Source organism: Myxine glutinosa, chromosome 9, assembly GCF_964187855.1.
Source record: "Myxine glutinosa chromosome 9, kmMyxGlut1.1, whole genome shotgun sequence".
NCBI lineage: Eukaryota > Metazoa > Chordata > Myxini > Myxiniformes > Myxinidae > Myxine > Myxine glutinosa.
The window spans coordinates 119,849,125-119,871,691 of NC_136269.1; the positions used below are offsets into that span (position 1 = coordinate 119,849,125).

Genomic DNA, 22,567 nt, shown 5'->3' on the forward strand with positions numbered 1-22,567 from the left:
CCCTCTTTCGGCTCTCCTCCTTCGCTCTGCTCTCTCATATCGAGCTTTCTCTCCGACCGCTCCATCTCCGTAATTGTCCATGGCTCAACAACTCCCTCCTTCCCTATCAACAGCGGTGTTCTTCAGGGTTCTGTTCCGTCTCCAACACTCTTCCTTCTTTTTATCAATGACCTTCTTTCTTCTACAAATAACCAAATGCACTCGTATGGTGATGATAACATTATATTCCTCCATGGTTTTCCCATCTTCCCTCGCTCGATCTACATCTCGTTTGATCACAGCCAGCTCTTTAAGTTCGGATTTGGACAAGATTTCCCAGTGGGGCAATTGTAATCAGGTTAAGTTTAATGCTGCTAAAACTCAATTTCTTCCCATTTCTCTCTCTAAAACTCCTCTCCAATCTCCTTTTAAAGCTCCATATTCTGACATATTCTGTTCATGGGGTGTTTAGTGTTCGTGGAGGACGGTTGAATTAAGAGCGGCCTCTCAGTACAAGTAGGAAACAGGTGACATAGTGAAGGACAACTAAAATTAAGGGCAGCCTATATGTTCAAGTAGGAAACTGATGCGTTTCTCTAAAAACTGATGACTTGGGAAGGGGCTCTATTTTATTCTTTTGGTTTTCCTGCAGGTGGTTATGCCCATCTGTTTGCATCATTGTTGCTGTTGTTTTTGGTGCACCTGGCAAAGTCCATTTTGAGAAATCGCCTCATTGTTGGTGAAACCATGGATGAAACAAGGAGGGTATGATGGAGATGCCTTTTTATCCTATGTTACCAAGAAATGAGAGATCATTTCCATTTTTTTTTAAGGCAATGAATCGTTGACTTTGCAGTCAGTAGCTGCAGATACCTTCTATTAGAGAAGGCTAATCTGTGTTACATGTACAAGTGGAGATCTGTCTGGTATTTATTGCCCGTAACTCGCATGAAGCTCTCATTTGAGTTTCAAATTTCATTTGAACCTCATCTCTGTTCCACCCACCCTCACCTTCCCTTTCCATTTTTCTCTTATTACTTCTCTCATTGCTTTTACCAAATTCCTCAGGTCCCTCCTTTGGTTCTTTACCCCTCACCACATCTCCTCATGCATGCCTCATTCGTGACGGACCCCACTACCCGCTCCTGCCCCGTACTCCTCGCCCATGCCCCTTAGTTACGCACTATGCCATGTGGCTCTTGGTGTGTTGGGCCAGCTGCTATCCCGCCGTCAAAGCCAGCCTTGCCGAAGACCAACGCCTCGATTCCTGGTTGTTCAACCTCACGCTGCTTGCTCCTGAGGTATGCATTATACTGTGCCCAATGAATGGTGGCGTTCATGCATTTTTACTGGGGCACTTGGGCTGCATGGTCGATGCTGGGATTCTTGCTTTATTACCTTTGCTCTCGTTTCTTCCTGGGTCTACTGTTATGCAGTTCAGTCTTTGTTTGCAAGCTCTTCCTTTTTTTTTTCAATGCAATTTTTGTTTTCCAATGCCTTGATCTTAGGCCGCTGTTCGTGCTGAGGCGGCAAGCTGCCTATACCGTCTGTGTGTGACCAGTCTTGATGAAAGTGAATTGTCCGAGCGCTCGTTTCTTTTGCTTATGGTATCAACTCTCCTCAAGTTTCTACCCGACGCGCAGGCAATGCGGCCCAGTAAGGTGAGATGAAACATGACGCCGACAGTGTTTGTTAATGTTAAGCATTTTTATTTCTGTCAATTAAAGTCAAAATAGGGCCCAACCTCAAACAAATTGCAATAAAGGTAATCTTTTTGTGGCTTATTCGGAGGGCATTTCCCTACAACATATCAACAGTAGAGAGAAGTATTGATTGTGAGGAGACTGCAACTCGGGTAAAACGTACCTTCATACGAACTTCATCCGTTATTGTCCAGCAGTGAGTTACATTTCCCATGGCACAGCAATCACAAATGTTATGTTTCACATGTCATTTAGCATCACAATAAATGGGTTCATTCATCATCATCTTCGATGCTGTAGGCCATCCTCCAAGAGTCATTACAGCTTTCTTCCCGGCAACAACAACAACATGCATTTTAAGGCCATTTTCCCTGCTCGAGCGGGGGTTAGCCTTGCGGTCCCCATGACAATCTTCTCCATTTTGCCCTATTTTCTGCATCTCTCCTTGTTAACCCCCTTGCCCGCATGTCTTCTTCCACCGTCTTTAGCCAAGTCTTTCTCGGTCTTCCCCGTCCTCTACTTCCTTCTACATTCATTTCCATCACTCTTCTCAACCAGTCACTTTCATCCTTCCTCAACACATGACCAAACCATCTCAACCTGTTCCTCTTCACAGCATCAATCACAGGCTCTATTCCCATCATCTTTCGCAATTCATCATTTGTCTTCCTCTCTCAGCGACACTGCGCACATCCACCGAACCATTCGCATTTCTACCCTTTCCAGCCTTCGTTGCTGCTCTACATTCATGACCCATGTCTCGCTCCCATAAATCATAACACTTCTCACACATGCGGCATACACCTTTCCCTTCAGCTTCAACGACACTCCCCTCCTCATCAGCACGCCACTCAGTTCCCGAAACTTCTTCCATGCACATCTCACTCGAGCAACCGTTGCCGAGTCTGATCCACCTTCTCCATTCAGCATGTCTCCGAGATAGCAAAATGTTTTCACACCTTCCAGCTTCACGCCATCTCCAAGATCCAACTCAACATTTCCTCCATCTGCAGCTCCCTTTGTGCACAACTTACATTTGAATGTAGCTGCCACACTGGTTAATGACCCTCTCAGACCAGTACATTTTTGATGAACCCACTCAGCGCACATTGTACATTGAATGGAGTTCACTCTGACACCCTTCCTGCACACAGCACATGGCCACTTCCCAGTTCTTTCCACCTCACCACATGCTTTACCACTTGCCATCACCTTCGTCTTTCCTATATTCACCTTCAGACCTTTTGTCTCCATACTTTCTTTCCACTTGTTCATCTTTTCCTTCAGTCCATCCATACTTTCCGCAATCAACACCAGATCATCTGCATACAACAACTCCCACGGTAAACCCTCCTTTACGGTCTGAGCCAGCACCTCCATCACAGCTACAAATAGTAGTGGACTTAGTACCGACCCCTGATGCACTCCCACCTTCACCTCAAACTCACCACTGTTCCCATCCTTCGTCCTTACAGCTGTGCACGCTCTTTTGTACATTGCCATCACAACTCTGATCAATCATTCCTCCACTTCTAACTTCCTCAATGCCCATGTCAATACTTTGCGTGGAACCCTATCGAATGCTTTCTCCAGATCAACAAACCCAAGAAACAACTTCTTCCTCTTCTCCATGTACTTCTCCTGCAACTGCCTCACAATAAAGAGCGCGTCTGTCGTTCCTCTTCATGGCATAAATCCAAACTGCACTTCGTCGATCTTTCCTCCAAGAGTCGTTACAGCTTTCTCCCCGGCACTCAGCTTTATTTTTTTCCCTTCCTTTTTGTGACAGTGATGGGCATGTGAGTGACAACGTTAGAGATAGAGAGCAGTGGTCATAACAACAGAGTCAAAGGAAGAGCTACAGAGAAGAGTGCTGAAATGGCAAGGGAGCTTCAAGAGGCAGGTATTGAGGACTGATGCTAGAAAGACTGGAGCAGAAAGGGTCCAGATTGTAGATAGAAGAGGTGAAGAGCTGAAAAAAGTGCACAAGCTCGAGTACTTCGCCTCAGCACTAAAGGAAGAGGAAGGTTGTGAATCAGAAGTCCAGGACAGAGTGAATGCAGTGTGGATAAAGTAAAGGAGGTTCGTGGTGTCATCTGTGATATAAGGATTCCAAGAAAATGTAAGGTAATAATCTAGAAGACAGTGATCAGGCCTGTTATAATGTATCGTGCAGAAACATGGCCTTTCATATCCTGCTTCTTATTTTATATTCAGCTTCAGTGTGGTCAAAATCCTTGTTTGTTTGCTGATCCTTGTCTGCACCATGCATCCTTGAATCCTTGTTCGAGCAGAAGAGCATTCTGGGTAGTGTCAACAAGGAAATTGCCTCAGAGAGCTCTGTTAATTGCCTTTCCTGACATCGTTTGGCACACAGCATTTACTGAATATACAGTCTCCAACACTTCAACAAGTCCAGGCCCTACCATTAAGTGTCCAGTGCATCCAAGGAAACTATTCTCTATGTGAAATTCCCCGAGCCGCAGAATAGTTCATTTCAGATCGCTTTCTGCAGGTTCAATCACAATAATAGGTCAAGGCTAGGCAGGATAGGAGTAACATGGTAATTTTGACTTTGACTTCTGACGAACGTTGAAGTTGAATAGATGTACGACAGGTCACTTGAACTCGCATCTGTCATTGGCAAGGAAAGTACAGATCTTTTCCCTGGATGACTTCCTTGATGTGACACCTGCATAAAACCTGACGAAGATGGACATAGAGATTTCAGTGGCCAGGATACTTGTCATTGTAAATCCATCTGCGATTTTGATTCTTCTTCAGATCATAGATGAAGATAATGGTACTTCAGAGATGAGAGACCATTCTATTCTGACGTTTAGAAATCCAGTAGATCCTAACTTGCCCAACCGCAACATCTTTCAATGTGACATTTGTCCCAGGTTCAGGTTTGGGTGTTCCACTTGCTGGAACTGCCATGGAATGTGTTTTGAACATCAAGTGTTCTATTATGGTCTGTATTGTCTGAAACATACCGAACATGGCGTCTTTCAGTGAGGCCCTGTATATTTGTTCCTTGAGAGACTGCTCCATTCATTTTAAGTTTCTCCACTTCTGATAAGATTATCGATACCCCTGGTGATTCAATGAGTCTTATCAAGTTTTTTGAAGAAGCATTATGGTGCATTTGGGTGCCTAGACCTGTCTGTAGGGGATCCGGTAGTATTCTTGGTCTTGTTGCTTGCATGATTGACCATCCAATAGAGCATCTGTAACAAAAACAAACTACAGTGGTTTTGAAGAGTCAAAGGAAGGATTTGAGGTAGGAAATGTCTTTTGTTCCAGTGAGATATTTTTGAATGTTGGATTCAAATCCTTGTCGATGTGAACTGCCTTAACGTCACTTTTGATAGGATCAGCTGCAGATTCTACAATTCTATGTTTCTCCATCATTTGGTTTCTGTATCATTTGGCTTTAGTGGATGATATAATTATTGAAGAGTACTTTCCAGCAGATACTGCTGTGCATTTTGTTTATAATATGAGAAATTGTAACTTGTTTGTCATTATTTTCTTCAAGGAATTGAACAACTTGGACGAAAGCAGAGTTCCTTCGAGAATCCAAAGGACGACCAACATTTCGATGTTTTAGCGGAGCGGTACTTGTTTCTTCCTGAGCAGAGCATGTAACGTCCTAGTAGATCCGAAAGTTTACTCTACAGTATGTATAAACTGAATCGAGGGAAAAGCGGTCTCTTGCATATTCCAACCTTGCCAGAAGGTGCAGACCACAGTCATTCCTTTCTATGCATGTTTTCCTAATGGTATCTTGAAACTGTCTTTCAGTTCTTACATGTATGTGATTGGTGCTTTGGGTTTTCCAGTTCCATTTTCCTGACTGACCACAAAATATGCAATCTACTGCAAGTTATCAAAGTTCTTATCAGAAGACCGAATAGCACGTTTTTTTTGTCTGGGTGATCGGAAGAGCTAGGTGTGAGGGGTGAGCCTCTGAGTCGTGAGCTGATTCCTCAGCTGAGGGGGAGGGAGGGTTGCCAGATGGACCTTTCAGTCTGAAGAATGAGAGATGTTGTGGCAGAGGGTGGTCGTCAACATAGATAGAAGACTTTCCACGGAGTCAGACAGATTGTTGATGAAGATTAGGAATAGGATCTGGCCCAGAACGCTGCCTTGGTGCTCCCCCAGCTTTGACAGAGAGAGGATGAAAAGATTCCGTTGAGAGCCACATGTTGACTGCAAGAGTAGAGGAAGTCAGTAACCCAAGAGTGGAGTTGGCCTTGAATTCCATAGGCAGAGAGTTTGGAGAGCAAGGTGGGATGCCAGACTGTGTTGAAAGGGAAAGATATGCCCAGAGAGATTTCCCTGAACTCATGAGTTGCAAAACTCTCCAAATGAAAGCAATTGGTTTGGTAAACAAGCTAATGTGACTTTAACCTCACCTGCTGTGCTTACCAGGAGAGATCTGTCCACACCTGTCCAAAACTCGCATTGTTTTGAAATGTGAGATTATCTATCGATACGGGTTGGGGGAGAACCTGCATCTGCTTAAATTTGTGGTCAATACGTGCACGTGTAAAACGCGTTAAAGCAGAATAGTAATGACACAATATACAAGCATTATATTATCAGTCTCTGAGCAGGTTCTACAGCAGAAAAACTCATTGTGGATTGCAGAGTCTAATGCTAGGCCTTACAGACAATAACATTACACCATCTCCATAAATTACCTTTCATTACCTTTCGACATTTGCTTAATGACGCGTTATTAGAAATAGAAGGGAGAACTAGTTTTTCTGATGAAGGCTCTTGTCGGTCTGCGTCGGCGGACAGGAGGAACAATTTATGGAATCGACAGAGCATTTATTGAGGTGTGTTAACCGCCATGGGAAACAAGGAGAAGTTGATGTTTCAGGTGTTTACCCTTCGTCGGAGCAAAAGAGCATTTTTACGATTGTACCCTTTCCTCTTTTAGTTCATTGTTTCTTGGGTGTCCCTTGGCGCACGTTGCGCCACAATGCACTCCTTAATTCAAAGGCAAACGTTGAAGTCGGTTTTTTGTTTGGTGACACCCACTTTGGGGGCATAGGTTTACCTTGCTAATGCTCATCGGTTGCCTCAACCACCGGTCACATGATAAGATTAGTTACAGGAACATGCAGGTCCGTTCGCACGATCATAATAATGTTGCGGCTCATGAAAAGGCGTGCCTGAAAGATGACACCAGAAATGCCCGACATATGGAACGTGGACCTCTTCCCACCTGAAGTTGATTTATGAATCTTCAGACCTTGCACTGTTCCTGATACCTCGGGGGAGGCTCAAAAGTAATACGGAGCTTGTTACCCATATGAGCGACAGCCAACATAATGCAAAAAATGAAATGCCTCTTTGTCCCCTGCAAAGTCATTTCGGAGCATGCATCTCGTCGGTGTCATCCTTTTTAATTTGGTTTCCTTCATCACTGAAAAATCACTGACCAAGGAATGTTTAATATTTTAGTTCATTGGTTTTAACAAATCTTTTTTGTTTTTCTTGTAATTTCACTGAAAGGGTCAGCACAGGAACGGTGCCATTGTAAAGATTCATGAGGATCGTGCATTGCTCTTTACAAGTAAACATTATTGTTTTAAATCTACAGCCTGGAGATGATGAAGATGAAGAATGTGGCTTCAAACGAGGCTGCCGGGATTACTTTTGGCTGCTGGGAAAGTTGATCAATAACATTCATGTGAAGGACACAAACGAGGTTTGTGTGTCTGTTTTTTTAAATGCCATTTTTCGGCTCAAGGTGGTCTTGTTTATCCCAGTCATTTTGGCACTCTGTTTTATTTTAACCACAACCGAGTTTGTAAAGGAAGGAGCAATGGTGCTTGTAATATATTAAAATATGTGTCTGTGTCTGTCTGTCTGTGTGTTTTGTTTGTTACTTGCCATTTTACATCCGATTGACTTGAAAATTGAATAGCAATTGCACAATGCCTTACTGAATTGGGAAACCAACTATTTTTTAAGGTCAAAGGGTCAAAGGTCAACTCAAGGTCAAACTTCTAAAATCATAAATTTTCATCTGAAAAATCATAAATTTTCATCCGATTGACTTGGAGATTCAACAGTAATTACATAGTGACTCACTGAATTGGGAAACCAACTATTTTGGAGGACAAAAGGTCAAGGGTCAACTCAAGGTCAAACTTCTAATATCAATTTTCATCTGAAAAATCATCAATTTTAATCCGATTGACCCGAGCTTTGATTAAGATCGTCAGTTTTAATCTTAATTAATTTGATAATTTGATGCATCCATGTCAACTTTTTGGGGAGTGAAGGGTGGATTTTGCAAGTATCATGCTCTGCATGACAACTTCTTGTTTTTCTGTTTGTTGTATTTTACGTTAATGACTCCAGTCATGGGTTGTATCATACTCATCGAGGCCAGGCTTTAAATTAAACAAAAAAAGATAACTAACTAAATACAGAAGTGAAGAGAAGGTAAAATAATCTAAGTGTTTTTTAAGAAATGGAAGACCTGCCTTTTGAAAAGGGACAGGTTATAACTGTTTGGAAAGACATGAGAAGGTAAAGAATTCAAGAGCTTAGCGGTGAAAGGAAAGAAACAAACATCATAACGGCACACCCTCGAATTGCCAATGGCCACACAATAATCGTGTGACGTACTGCCTTGCCAAGTATTTTGTGGTCTAGTTAACGATAGAGGTTTACAAGCAGCCAGTTATTGGGCTACCAGTAAACCTGGGCTTATTGGGCAGCCAGTAAACATTATACTTCACTTGATTACATTTGACACACTGAGAGTCCCATCCAAATCCAAATGTATAGAGGTAGTTGTGATAGAACGAGATGTTGATCGAGCAAGAAAATATGGAGCAGACGTGAAAAACGTAGAGGAATATCACGTATGGTCATCACTCATCAGCATACGAATGCAACATTTTCTAGATTGATTTTAAATTGTTTCGGTTTGACTGTTCTCATTGTGTGCTTGTTTACAGGGTACCCTTGTAGATCTGGATGCTCTTGCTCGACACCTTGCAGATTGTATCCGCAGGTAAGTTTGTGGCTCGTGCTGAGTCTGAACCTCTGCTTCTTCTTCACTCTTTATCACTCGGCCTGCTGCTTGGCTTTCAGGCTCATGACGCGCTCTTGCCACCCAGCGCATTTGCCAAATATTGGGCCATTGGCAAAAAAGTTGCGAAAAATCTTGATTAAGAGTAAATGTTTCATTTTGTTATTTTCTCATAATTGAAATGACTGCTGGTGACATCTGCATTAATGATGTGTCTCAGATTCGCAAGTCTTGGGCCACTATGTCATTACCGGTATCAGGAAATTAGTAAGCAAAAGCCTAAATGGAAGTAAAGCAAAAAATTCAGTGTTGTAATTGTTAATTGGTTTTTGGAACTTCACTTTTGTTTTGCTACAAGCTTTTGATTAATAAACGGATTTTGGAGAGAATATAATTTTTGTGCCATCCCATCCTCACTGCCACGCCCATGCCTCCGGCCTTTGCCCTTGTGCTTATGATATAGATATTCCTCTTTGCTGTCTTTTTATCACGCACTAAAATTTTCTAGCTGTCCACTTCTCTTTTCCTTTGCAGCCGTGAAATTGTAGAGCAGCGTGACAGCAGTGTGGAAGATGAAGGCCTTATTGGCCTCCTCAAGTTGTGCACAGCAGTCATGAAGCACAAGCCGGCTTTCAAGTTTACTCGTGATGGCCAGGTCTGGTCCTTGAGCTGCTGTCTCATTTCAGGAATTCACCTCAATATTGATGTGCTGTGATTTTAAAACTGTCCAATTTTTGAAGAGCTTAGTGAAATATAAAGCTACCCTTAACCTTTGCTGCATTATTCTTTTCTAACTTGATAATTCCTCATTTATGTCAAATTTTCCTCGGTGTATATGTGTGAACAAGTAATACAGGGTTGTCTTTATGAATGTGGAGAGAAGGCAGTGTTATTTTAAATGCTTCACTTTTCCTCATTCCCACCCTTTAGGAATTTCTGCATGACGTGTTTAACCTCCTCTTCATGCTGCCGAGCATGGCGGACAGACAACAACCGAAATGCAAGTCTGAAGGAGCACGTAGTGCTGCTTTTGATCTGCTCGTTGAACTTATCAAAGGTTGTCCAGAAAGCTTCCGTCTGCTGCACTGTTGGGTCATGACACAGCATCTCCACAGTACGTATTGTGGCCGTGGTGCGGAATTAGAGTCGGGACGCAGCACATTTTCAGCATACATGGGCACCAGCGTGTAAGACATAGTCGGTGTGCATCGGATTTGGGGTACAGCCAATTCAATGTCTGGTACTGTATATTTTGATCAGACCTGGTGGATTCAATCAGGATTGATTGAATGGCAACACATTTTATCTCCTTCACCTTTATTAGTCCCCTACTGATTTCACCGGAGGGGACTATAGGTTTGCTCTCATTCTGTCCTGTCCGTACGTCCGTCTCTGTTCGTCAGTCTGTCTGAAACATTATGTTGCCGTGCCAACTTGTGAACCAGTGATGTGATTTTGAACAAGCAAAGTATATATGATGCAAAGATGAACTGATTGGATTATGGCATCAACAGATCAAAGGTCAGACAGAGGTTATGCCAGGTAAAAATGTGATACTTGAGAACAGTTGAAGGGATTCAAATCAAACTTGGTACGAGTATTATAATGACGTAATAATGTGGGCAGAGGCATATCGGTCGACGTCATGACGTCGAAGAGTGTCGTTCTAGTTGTTACAGTAATGGGATTGGTTGTTTGTCCATCGGATCATCTTAAACTGTCCATATAATTTTAAGGAGCATAAATGTGTTGTTGGAAAGAGCTTGATCAGTGAGTTGAGAGAACGAAGAAGTTGTGCTGGGAAAGGGAGTGAGCCATTCTCTCCGAGTGCCTGTATAGTGTCGACGCTCATGGAAGAGCTGAACAGGAAGCAATGGGTGGTAGTCTGTACAGAATGGATGAAGATTTATCGCTCGATTTCCCCTTTTGCGCCCTCGCAGCGTCGCACACACCGTACAAGTGGGATTATTGGCCACACGATGATGTCCGTGCAGAATGTCGCCTCGTGGGCCTAACAAACCTCGGCGCCACGTGCTACATGGCTTCCACGATCCAGCAGTTGTACATGATCAAGCAGGCCCGTCAGGCTGTATTTACGGCCCAGGTATGACGTTTTTGCAGTTTGTCTTTTGGTGCTTCCCATGCTAATCTTCATATTCTGAGTTAGTGTAAATTAAGCTTTGTGAGATGTTTGTAAGTTAGCCAGTTATCCAGCTTTTATGGTAGGATATATAGAAACTGGCTTTTATACTTCCTCACGAGGCATGTTAATGTGAACAGTGAACTTTTATTAATAGCTGTCGATGTTTTAGTTGTACCATTGTGTACTCCAATTAGAATGGTGGATAATGGTGTAACTGCTTTGGGAGTGTTGTGAACAACTGTTGTTTTGACTGAAAGGATTCTTTTTTTTTTCATTTTTGCAGAATTAATCATAGACTCGCAGTACGACTTGTTACCCCGCACGCTCGTAGTGCAAGTCGGTGTTGAGCAATTGGTACACTCTGTCTGTCAGTTTATGATTGAGGAACTACTTAATTTCAATTCAACTTAATATTTTGAGCACTAGAACAGGAATCGGACCACGAACCTGCAGTTTAGCAGTACTTTGGCTATGAATTTGGCAAATTGTACGGAATTGCATCCTGAGTGTGCATGCACACAGTGCGGTAACACAGTAGATTCAGTCTGTCTTGAAAATTTGCCAAATTTTGTTCAATATTGACCAAAATTGAGTACCAGTTCACTGGTAATTCCCTGTTTGTCGTTAAAGGCGGCAAAAAGGGTTGGCGTCAGGAAGGGCATCCGGCCGTAAAACATTGCTTCAAAAAGGGGACCAAAAAAACAACAACAACCATGGTTCCCGAAAAAGGCCAACCCCCGCTTTGCGGGGAAAAAATGGCCTCTAAAGGTGTTTTTTTTTTTTGTTTTTTTTATTGACCAATCAAATTTGTCGCTCGCACTCTCAGGGTAGGGGAACTTCGACATTGTTCTTCTTCCTCAAATAAACTGTTTCCAATAAAGTCACATGTCCTTTTTCTTAAGACTGCCTGGGGTAAGGTGTTCCATGAACTCTCTAGTTGATGATGTCATAACACAGATAAATGTCAACACCTTTTTCTTAATATTGTATGCTTGTAGTCTGGACAGCTTTGTGGTGTCCACAATTGGTCGATAATTTGGGGTGTTCACTAAGTTGAGAAACGTAATCAAGGCTTAGACAAAACGTAATGTGAGAAACGTAAACAAATTGTGGACAGATCGCCACTGTGTTATAAACACCTATTTAGGGATTTAAATTGGTCATGCCATTGACCCGAATTAAAATGTTGGTTATCCTTGAGTTACACATCAGCTGTGTATCGGACGTGCGAGTTTTCTCATCAACAAGTTAGACACGCAAACAAAAGTGAATGTCCATGTGGGATATGAGCACCATCACGTATGATGAGGGATATGTTGATGAAAATTGATCGTCTTTCACACCACACCTGCAGCCGAAAGTACCAATTTGCCAAAAGTACCGTTTAAATTTGATTAAAACGAAATGTGTGTGGACCAAACACAAGGAAGTGAATGTTGTTGTTGTTTCGTATGCAGCCTATGGCTGCTGGTTGCATCATTTTTATGGAAGCGCATTTGTGCCGCTGATGCAGTGCCCTAATTACCAGTGAGGTGGTACTCAATTTGCCGACCTTGGAAGGATGGGAGGCTGAGTCAACCCCCCTGGTGTTAATTCGACGATCGACCAGGACTCAAACTCAGGATCCTAGGATCCCAAGCCGGCACCCTAACCGCTAAGCCAACACCATGCTTAGGAAGTGAATGAGATTTGGTTTAATTGTCTTGTTTTCATTGCATGTCACGAGTGGATTTATTCTTCTCTGTGACTTGGACTTTGCCTAATGAACGGTTAAGCTGCACCATGAATGTGTTATACTTTGTGTGTCCGATGCAAAAAATGTAACAAAATAACACATTGTAATTAAAGAGTTCCTTTTGTGTTATTTTGCAGTACAATGATGACATGAAGCATAAAACAACATTATTTGAACTGCAGAAGATGTTTACATACCTTATGGTGAGTATGGATGAAACAGTCTTGTTTCATATTCGTGGCATCAGATTCTAAAGAGATCATGCTTGAGGGCCTCTCCTAACCTCCCCCAACCCCTCCTCCCCTCAGCATTTAATTATATCTGTCACCCTGCTTTGCCTTCCAAACTGTCAGCGAGTATTATTCAGGTTCACCTCCTAGAATAATGATTATATTGAATGCAAACTTCCACACAGCAAATTACTTTGGATGACATTCTGTCCCATGCAGTCAACCGTCAAGGTAGCCTTCTGGGTCTCGGCCTGCCCTCGATGTTCCTCGTCGACCTCCCCTCGTCACTGGAAAATCCATTGCAAGACTTTGTACATTACTCCAATCTGTGTTGGGTAATTGGTTCCTCGATCTTGGAAAAATACATACAACTGTTCAACTACCTGGAACTGGCTTTTAATGCATGAAAGACCCACTTTCCCACTTTGTCCATTTGGACCAGCTGGAAATTCTCCAATTCATATTGAAGTGAACCTCTCAGAGAAATACAGTCTGTTGGGCTCTCGAGCCTCGTGAACCTCATCATCAGACGTAACCTTTCTTTTGCCGATCATATCTCCGAGCTGGCCTCCAAAGTCAGCTACCACCACATTTTCCACATGGCCAAATCATTTATCTGCTATTCTTATCTTATAACAGCATAAAACGTCTTTTTTTAAAGTCTCATAAAATGTGGCTCTCCATTAAAAATGTGTATTCCTGTTTCCCATCTTGCTCCCTCCCCTTGATGTCATGTCTGGTTCATTGGCATCTCACGGCAAAAGGCCTAGTCTCAGGGTCAACTTCTTACTCACCGCATGCAGGTTGGTGGCCTTGCACTCTTACTAGTTCTATTTGGTCTCTCTATTTTTCGTTAACCCCATGCACGTATTCAACCAGAAATACTTACCGTTACCCTCAGCAGTCTAAGCATCACACGATATCATATTCATTCGTTGCTCCAGGTTTGTTTGTTTGTTTTTTGGGGGTTTTTCCCCACCTTTTACACTGCGACATACGGCCACCACCTTTGTCAAGCATCAGGTAACCTAGCAAATGTCAAAAAGGTCTTCAAGACGAAAAGGTCCTCCAGATCTTCAAGACGAAAATGTCCTCCAGATCTTCAAGACAACTGTTCACCGCCATCCCAGATCATCCCCAATCCAAAAACATTTTATTTTCTACCCTCATTACCGCCACCCAAACCCCCGTCCTAATTTTCCAGTCTTACCTCCTTGGAGTTTCCTTCTCCATGAATGAGTGTTTTGTGTCCTGTTTTTGTCCGTTACGTCCTGATTCGTTCAGTGTTCTAGCTCTTCCATGAGCCTCGACTATGTGTACAAAAAATGCTGCTTATGTGTCTTGATGTGTTCTTAATTTTCAAGTAATGAATGCACAATTTCCTATCCAATCGGTGGTGTAATGGTTGAGAGCGTCCTCTCCGAGACTGGGAAGTTGGCGGTTCGAATCCTGGCCGAGTCATACCAAAGACTTAAAAAACGGTACGTGTTGCTTCCTTGCCTGGCGCTCAACATTTAAAAGTATAAGAGCACGGACAATCCCCATAGGTTGGCATCCATGGGGAGGAAGGAAGCTCCTCCGTAGGAAATGCCCCACTGAATGTGACGAGAAAAGCGACGCCATTGTTGTTGCATCGTTTGGTACCCAGAGTGCCCCCAGGATGTGCCAGCACTTCCCTCAAGCTCAGTGGCTGTTTATCACATCTAACAGGCGTGTGTGTGTGTGTGTGTGTGTGTGTGTGTGTGTGTGTGTGTGTGTGTGTGTGTGTGTGTGTGTGTGTGTGTGTGTGTGTGTGTGTGCGTGCGTGCGTGCGTGCGTGCGCACGCTCCACGACGAGCCTTTGATCATGTATAAATAAATAAAAGATCCTTTTTTACCATGAGGGGGAAAAAAGAATCATGATCTTTGATCATGATTTTGATCCGGTGAAAACCCCATTATTTAATTTTTGCTTGATTGATCCTCTTCTTTATTTCATTGCAACTTACACTTGTTTGCGTTCCATTGTTAGCTCACCCATGCACATACATCCCAAAATAATTACAGCTTTGATAAAGATCTTTCTTGGGTACATAGCACATTGTTTTTAAAGGCTTGGTGGACTTCTTTCCTTGAATTTTGTTTTATATTTCAAATCAAGATTGCCTAATGCTCATGGGCATTAATGCGTGCATATATTAGGGGCCTGTGCGTGAATCATGCTGGGTAAACTCCATCCCATACAGTAAAGGAAGTGCACCATCAAATTTCCCCCTGCACCATTCATGTATTGTTTCGAAACAAAAATAAACTTTTTTCCCGAACAAAGTTTCGGTCGGTTGAGCTCCGTGTTATTTATGTTGACGTTGTCATCTTGCCAGGAAAGTGAACGCAAAGCCTACAACCCTCGTTCCTTCTGCAAGAACTACACCATGGACAAACAACCTCTGAACACTGGTGAACAGAAAGACATGACGGAGTTCTTCACAGACCTCATCACCAAAATCGAAGAGATGTCTCTCGAGCTGGTACTCTTAACTTTGCCCGTGGCAGCTGGTGAAATGTTCATCGTTGTGTCGTTCCGTTAACACTCTAGATTGTCTAGAATGTACACGTGCATGCCCTTGCTTGACCTCACGATGGACATGTTGAAATGGTGCATTTCTGTAATCGGCGTAGATAGACGGTTCATTTGTACTGACCCAGTTTGTTAATGGATGCTTTTTGTTCATTCAGAAAAACACAGTGAAGACTTTGTTTGGTGGAACAATAACAAATAATGTCGTTTCTTTGGTGAGCTTTTTATTTTTCATTTGGTCATGTGCTGTCATGATGAACACTTCTATAGGGCCCGGATACTTCAATGGCTTTCTTTATTTCCTTCAGGATTGCGATCACGTCAGTCAAACTGTTGAGGAATTTTACACCGTACGTTGTCAAGTTGCCGACATGAAAAACATCTACGTAAGTTAAAAGCACACTATAATCAACAAGAACGAGCATTTACAAATGCAGAGCTTTAGCGGGTTTTCTTGATTGCTGTATAGCTGATGATGAACGATTTCGACTAAAGATGATTTGTGCTCTCCACACTCCACATGTCGCACACACTAAATGAGGATACGTATGTACATTCATGCTCTCCCCTTACACATTGTCTCGTCCAAACATTTGTTTTGTATGTCCGTGATGCTCTGACAGAGTACGTACTCAGTTATTAACCATTACTCTGGGGTGTCAGGATAACCTGGAGGTACGTGCACTCGCTTCTAAGCTGTCTAGCCTGGGTTCAAATCTTGACCCACCTATAAACTTTCATCCTGGTGTTTCACAGGCATGACGATTCATCAACGTGCACACCGTCCCTCGAATGGATGTGCGATCTGTCTGCGGGCATTGGTCGATGTATGTTAAAGACTCCACGTTTTCCTTTGCGAAGAGTATGTGAGCTATCACCGGCACCCTGACCAAATTACAAATTCCTGCTATAGCTTAAAGGGGGCACTTCGTCAACTTCAAAGCTGCGCTCCAGCAAATGATTCCACCTGCAGCCATGTGCTGCATATGAAAGAAGAAGAAGAAGAAGAAGCATTACTACACCAAGGAAATGTAACTTCTATTCTTGTTTGGGACGTTTTGTAATTGTAGATGCGTAGGTGGCCACAGAATGATGGCACGTGTACAATTGCGACTGAACAGTTTTAATCTATACAAATAAGTAGGAACACTGTTGGACCAACTCCCCCTGCATCGTCCAGATCATGTTGACTAAACATGGCATGTGTACTCAGGGCGTCCCTCCCAGTAAGTTGCTCTCAGGGGTTGTCACGATACCCAGGTGGCTGTTCATGATTAGGGCTTCAAACTGTCAGTGAAAGTCATGAGGGTTTCATGTGCAATTAAATAATATCCTGTGCACAAAAGGTTAGACCCTTGTAATACGGGTTAAACCCTTAAAGCACAAACTCATCGAAAAGCAAGGTTTCAAAGAGATGAAAAATGGCCTTGCACTCTGTTTAGTGAAACCCTTTGGAGAATAACTTAATTGGCCCAAATTATTCCCACCTGCTTGTGTGGTCAGCTGGAGAAAGCTTTCCCCCCATCTCAAACCAGACCTGACGTTCAACTGAATGTGATTCGGGTAGAATTTTGTATTTTCATGGTTATGGCAATAACTCGCCTACTCTTCACGAAAGACACCGCAGGATATCTAGTTCCAGCAGGCGGGGGTCCACCCAGTTAAACGTCCATCCGAGGTATGCCCTGCCTGCAAAGCACCAGGACGACAGTTTTTAACTGATTTGGGATTCAAACCCAAGCTAGACAGCTGAGAGGTGAGTGTGTGTACCTCTAGGTTATCCTGCCAGCCATTGAAGTATCCTTTAATATGTTTCTCTCATCCATGTCTCCTACTTCATCCCTATGCCTTGTACTTTCTATACAAGGCAACAACTTTATTCCCCAAATATTCTTCCGACCGACCGATCAAGTTATTCTCTAATCTGCAATCCAAGTCCTTGTAGATGGAGATGCATAACCCAGAGCTCTCAGGTACAGTCAGCTCCACGAGAGTCACTAGTATTTGTGTAAAGGCGCATGTTTTCAAATGTCCCCAGTGAAGACAATGGCATAGATTTAAGTCTGGTTGATTTACCAACACTGTGATTCATTTCACCTCAAAGTGTTTCTTCATCCCGTTGAGGACTCTTCAGTTCAAGCACTTTGTCTTTCTTTCCATATTATAATCCGTGAAGCCGAATAATTGTTTCCACGTGGTGCCCAGCTTGTCCTAAATGAAGGTTTGAAGGTGAATGTCAAGATTGTCCGACCCTTTTGTTCTGTAGATTTGGTGTTCTTTAGTTGCCATGTCCAAAAATACTCCAGGTTTTCTACTAGATTCTCTTGATATACGATTCACGTGAAATAAATAGCGGGGTTAAGCAATTGTTTCATTTTTGTCTGTCTATCCGTCTGCAGACGTCGCTTTATAATCGAGGAACAACTTAATATCAATTGAATGTTATATTCTGAAAACTAACCTGTAGTTTAGCAGTACAGTACTTTGGCTCTGAATTCATCCCAATCACACAAACGCAGAGAGGAACGAGATACTTTTTTTACTCTGTCTACCTGTCTGGCAGTGAAACAAAATTGAAAAACATTCCAAATATGAAATTTGCTGTTTTTAAGGATGGTATAAAGGACACAAACAACAGGCACGAGTAACTAATGTAACGTGGTAAATAGGGTGGTGTAATAGATGCTGCAACAACGGCAGTAAAACTCCGGGGGAAAAAAATTCAACAACCTTTAAACTCTTTATTTTATTTCAATTGAATTATATATTTGAACTCTGTAGAACACAATGGCCTTTTTGACACTTTCAAAACCCTGCTGTTTAGCAGTAATTGGACAAAATATTATGGCATTTTACATCTCGACCAATCAAATTTGCCGCTTCGTAGACCCCGCCTTTGTCTTTGTTTCTCATGACTGCGCGGGGTAAGATGTTCTATGAAGTCTCTAGTTTTAACAGTGATCCAAGGCTCAAGGGGAACTTGGACATAAATCACATGCAGGCCAAACACATCAGTATATGTCAATCACATTAATCACAAGGCAATCACAATTACATTAATCACAACCATCATCTCCTTTATATAGTCGTCAGTAAACCTAGGTGGTCAAATGCTTATTTTATACCATAAATGTTATTTGTCATTTTGTTGTAGTTGTAAAATCAGATCTTTGTGATCTTCAGAAGTTGTAAAACAAGCAAAGTTAGCAATGTATGGTACATTTTGTGCTAACTTTAGGGAGAAGAGAGCATCTGCCTTCGTAGCGTGTCTTTCTCAGATATATTCCATAGTAAAAATGGTCAACATAACTCTGTGTCATTTAGGAATCGTTGGACGAAGTTACTGTGAAGGACACCTTGGAAGGTGATAACATGTACACATGTTCACAATGCGGCAAGAAGGTCCGTGCCGATAAAAGGTACGGCCTCATCTCGTGTTTCCTCCATTTACTCCCTTTAGTTGAGGCTTCTCCTGTAGTTGATGATGCTGAGACCACCCACCTCACCAGGAAGTAATAATGCCATAGGCAGTGCCTAAAAATGCCATAGGCAGTGCCTAAAAATGCTAACGGGATCCTTGCAGTTGGCCTCCAACTTCTATCAAGATTATTGGGGTTAAAATATAGCGTGGGGATTTATGCACTGCCCTCTCAACAAGGCTCAAGATTGTGACTTGTAAAAGTACGGCTTGACAGTAGTTGCAAGTGCTATTTTGTTTCCTTAAAAAAAGCTCCATCTGAGAAAGTTAAAGCAGTGGAAGCAAAAATTATTAAAATGAGAAAGAAACGTTTGACTTGCAAATCGTACGTCACGATGCGTGCTGGGCATTTTCCAGAGCCTGCTTTAAGAAGTTACCGCAGATATTGAGTTTCAACACGATGCGGTACACGTTCAACATGGTGACCATGATGAAGGAGAAAGTGAATACACATTTCTCTTTCCCGATGCGTCTCGACATGACCCCATACTCTGAGTCCTGGCTAATGGGGCATAAAGACAAGCCGGAAGGTCAGTTTTGGTGGAATATCAAACCCTCTCTGTTTGATTCGACATTATTGGAGAAATGGAAACATTATTTTGCCATGAAGGTATGTACTGCGTTCATTTCTGCTGATATTGTCTGTGCTCTATCCTTTTAAAATTCTGAGTGTCAAGCAAAGAACTAGCACGTACCATTCTTAACGTCTTTGGTATGACTTGGCCGGGGTTCGACACACCGACCTCCCAGACTCAGCGGACGCTCTAACCATTACACCCCTTAGGCTGGTTCAACCCAATTTATATTGCACCACAAATCGTTTGGCACAGAGCCGTTCATTCGTGGTTGGGGTTTTTCATTTTCTTTTTTTATTTCCTTGTATACTCAAAGCTCGTAAAAGAGCAAGGTGATGGAGGGTATGAACTGACAGTAATGCATCCGGGCAACTGTCGGACATTACAAGCAAGGGAATGAAGGAACAGAAGAAGGGGAGGAAACACTGAAAGTGGCAAGTACAATAGTTGGTTTAGGAAGTGTTCATCGGGTTAATAAAGATTGTGGGTCAAGATGGGGGACAAAACGAGGTGGTGAGGCACTGCATGCTTTGAAGCAGTGGAGGGGAGTGTGGATTGAACGGCCTCGGGAAGGCGGGTCCACATTCAGGAGAAAAGAGCGGTGGTGTGCGGAATGCCTGAGTTTTGTAAGTCTAACCAGAGTGGTGTTATTCTGTGTTTGGAAAAGCTTTTTGACATCTGGCATGTCATGTATTGTATTGCACATGGCATTTTTGAGCCGGATCAATTTTTCTGCAAGTCTGTTTTCATTCAAATGTGGATTTCATTGCAAAACATCAAATGCTGATAAACTTTCGATTTTGGGGGGAAATTGCCTTGGAACTGGTATTCAAATTATGTTATCTATATATATATAAAACAGTGTGTGTGTGTGTGTGTGTGTGTGTGTGTGTGTGTGTGTGTGTGTGTGTGTGTGTGTGTGTGTGTGTGTGTGTGTGTGTGTGTGTGTGTGTGTGTGTGTGTGTGTGTGTGTGAGAGAGGTTACCGATAGACTCCTAAACGGAGAGGCTTACGTGCTTGATATTTGGCATAGACATGGCCATTGAGCCTGGGACGAACATGGCCGAACTCAAAATATTTGACGATCCATATTTTTTTATTCATATTTACCTCAGCGCATTTCAGCGCACGGAATCAGGGCAGGTGGGCGCTGATTCGCTCAGAGCGATCACGTGATGACGCTATGAAGGCTATAACGCTATGAAAAAAAAAATCGCTATGAACGATATGACACTATGATGCTATGACGCTATGAAAAAAAAAATCGCTATGAATGCGATGACGCTATGAAACGCTATGAACGATATGACGCTATGAAAAAAAAAATCGCTATGAACGCTATGACGCTATGAACGCTATGACGCTATGAACGCTATAAAAAAAAAATCGCTATGAACGATATGATGCTATGAACGATATGACACTATGATGCTATGACGCTATGAAAAAAAAAATCGCTATGAATGCGATGACGCTATGAAACGCTATGAACGATATGACGCTATGAAAAAAAAAATCGCTATGAACGATATGACGCTATGAACGCTATGACGCTATGAACGCTATAAAAAAAAAATCGCTCACTTTACCAAGGGGCTCGCTCTCCCCCCCGTTCCCCTCCTCTCCCCTTCCCCCTCCCGGCAATGCCGGGTACTTCTGCTAGTAATCAATAATACAACACAATATATGTATTTTTTTAAATGAAGTCGGTATTTCATCCAAGCGCCACCGCACTCATCCATCCAGGCATTAAGGATCAGGATGCGGAAGGGAAGAAAGCTGCCGAAAGTTACGAGTACGACCTTATTGGCGTGACTGTGCACACTGGTACGGCCGACGGAGGCCATTATTACAGCTTCATCCGTGATATTGTGAACCCAACTGCTTACCGCAACAACAAATGGTGAGCAGTTTCAACATCATCAAAATTAACTGGGGAATCTTCTTCTTCGCTGGGCGACTAAACAGCGAGACTTGTAAAATTTGATGGTTTCATCTTTCGGCCGGACGTCATATCGTGTCGGCTTTACAGTTAAGTGTCTGGTACTTGTTAGTCACACAGGAGAGTTGGGATAACTTTTGTCCACCATGCTACCTTTCTTCAGGTTTCTCTTTAATGATGCTGAGGTAAAACCTTTCGACTCATCGCAGTTGGCTTCCGAGTGTTTTGGAGGAGAAATGACGGTTCGTACGTGCGATGGTCTGATAACCTTGACACCCCAAATATATTGTCCGTCATGCACATTATTTATTTAACATTTGCTGAAGTTTGTGCTGCTTTGTGTAAATCGTTTTAATTTACAACCAAATGAGAGTGAGGGTGATGAGGAAGGTTCATTTATTTACTCGATGGACTAGCCCCTCCCCCCTTGCTGATGTGGGGTTTGTATGTCTGTTGCTACCCTTTCCCCTACCCTTCATCCACCTTCTTTTTTTATCCCCTTTTCATTGCCTTTTCATCCCTTCTTCATCTGCCTCCTTTTTCACCTCCTCTTCCACCTCCTCCTTTTCATCCTCTCCTCGTCCTCCTTCCCTTTTCACCCCTACTCCTTTTCCTCCTCATCCTCGTCATCCTCATCCTCCACCCTTTTCACCTCTTCCACTATTTCATTCCTCCTTCCTCCCTTCTAATACAGTTTCTTGTCATTTTTAGACCAAAACATACGATTCAGTGACCGACAAGTTTATGGATTTTTCCTTTGAAAAGGTACACAATTTTTGCTCTTTCTCTGTGGATGGACAAAACCCTTACATACATACATACATACATACATACGTGACGAACTAACAATATATATATATATACACACTGTTACGTGTTCCTCCCCGACCTTCTGGTCTCGGTATACCCCCCGAACCCCGGGAGGAGCCATGGCAGAAAAGAAATATATTACTCCGTGTCAAAATCAAGATCGAAACCACACCAATGGTTATCAACAAAAATAATATTGAAGAGCAGGGCTCTTGCTTGAGACGAACGAAGTGACGGGCAAGACACAAACTCGTCCGAGAAGATGTTTATTGTAAAAACCAACTCGGGAACTCTGAAAAGCCCGTTTATCGGGCTGCATATATATCAAAACCAGAAAGCACAACCGAAA

General features: G+C 42.7%; 1 protein-coding gene across 5 annotated transcripts in view; it reads left to right on the top strand.

The window, feature by feature from the left end:
• The window catches only part of USP34 (ubiquitin specific peptidase 34), a 235,166-nt gene that overhangs the window by 135,227 nt on the left and 77,372 nt on the right, over positions 1-22,567 (top strand). For 3 of the 5 annotated variants that reach the window (XM_068128379.2, XM_068128381.2, XM_068128380.2), the window contains exons 37-52: positions 1,048-1,280; positions 1,488-1,640; positions 7,303-7,410; positions 8,675-8,730; positions 9,283-9,403; positions 9,679-9,862; positions 10,689-10,852; positions 12,764-12,829; positions 15,217-15,363; positions 15,572-15,628; positions 15,722-15,799; positions 18,738-18,832; positions 19,249-19,421; positions 21,213-21,369; positions 21,572-21,650; positions 22,120-22,173. In XM_068128379.2, coding sequence (XP_067984480.2) covers positions 1,048-1,280; positions 1,488-1,640; positions 7,303-7,410; positions 8,675-8,730; positions 9,283-9,403; positions 9,679-9,862; positions 10,689-10,852; positions 12,764-12,829; positions 15,217-15,363; positions 15,572-15,628; positions 15,722-15,799; positions 18,738-18,832; positions 19,249-19,421; positions 21,213-21,369; positions 21,572-21,650; positions 22,120-22,173 — 1,925 coding nt within the window. The remainder of the gene's footprint in view (positions 1-1,047; positions 1,281-1,487; positions 1,641-7,302; positions 7,411-8,674; positions 8,731-9,282; positions 9,404-9,678; positions 9,863-10,688; positions 10,853-12,763; positions 12,830-15,216; positions 15,364-15,571; positions 15,629-15,721; positions 15,800-18,737; positions 18,833-19,248; positions 19,422-21,212; positions 21,370-21,571; positions 21,651-22,119; positions 22,174-22,567) is intronic. The other 2 variants (XM_068128382.2, XM_068128384.2) reach the window with 1 other exon arrangement.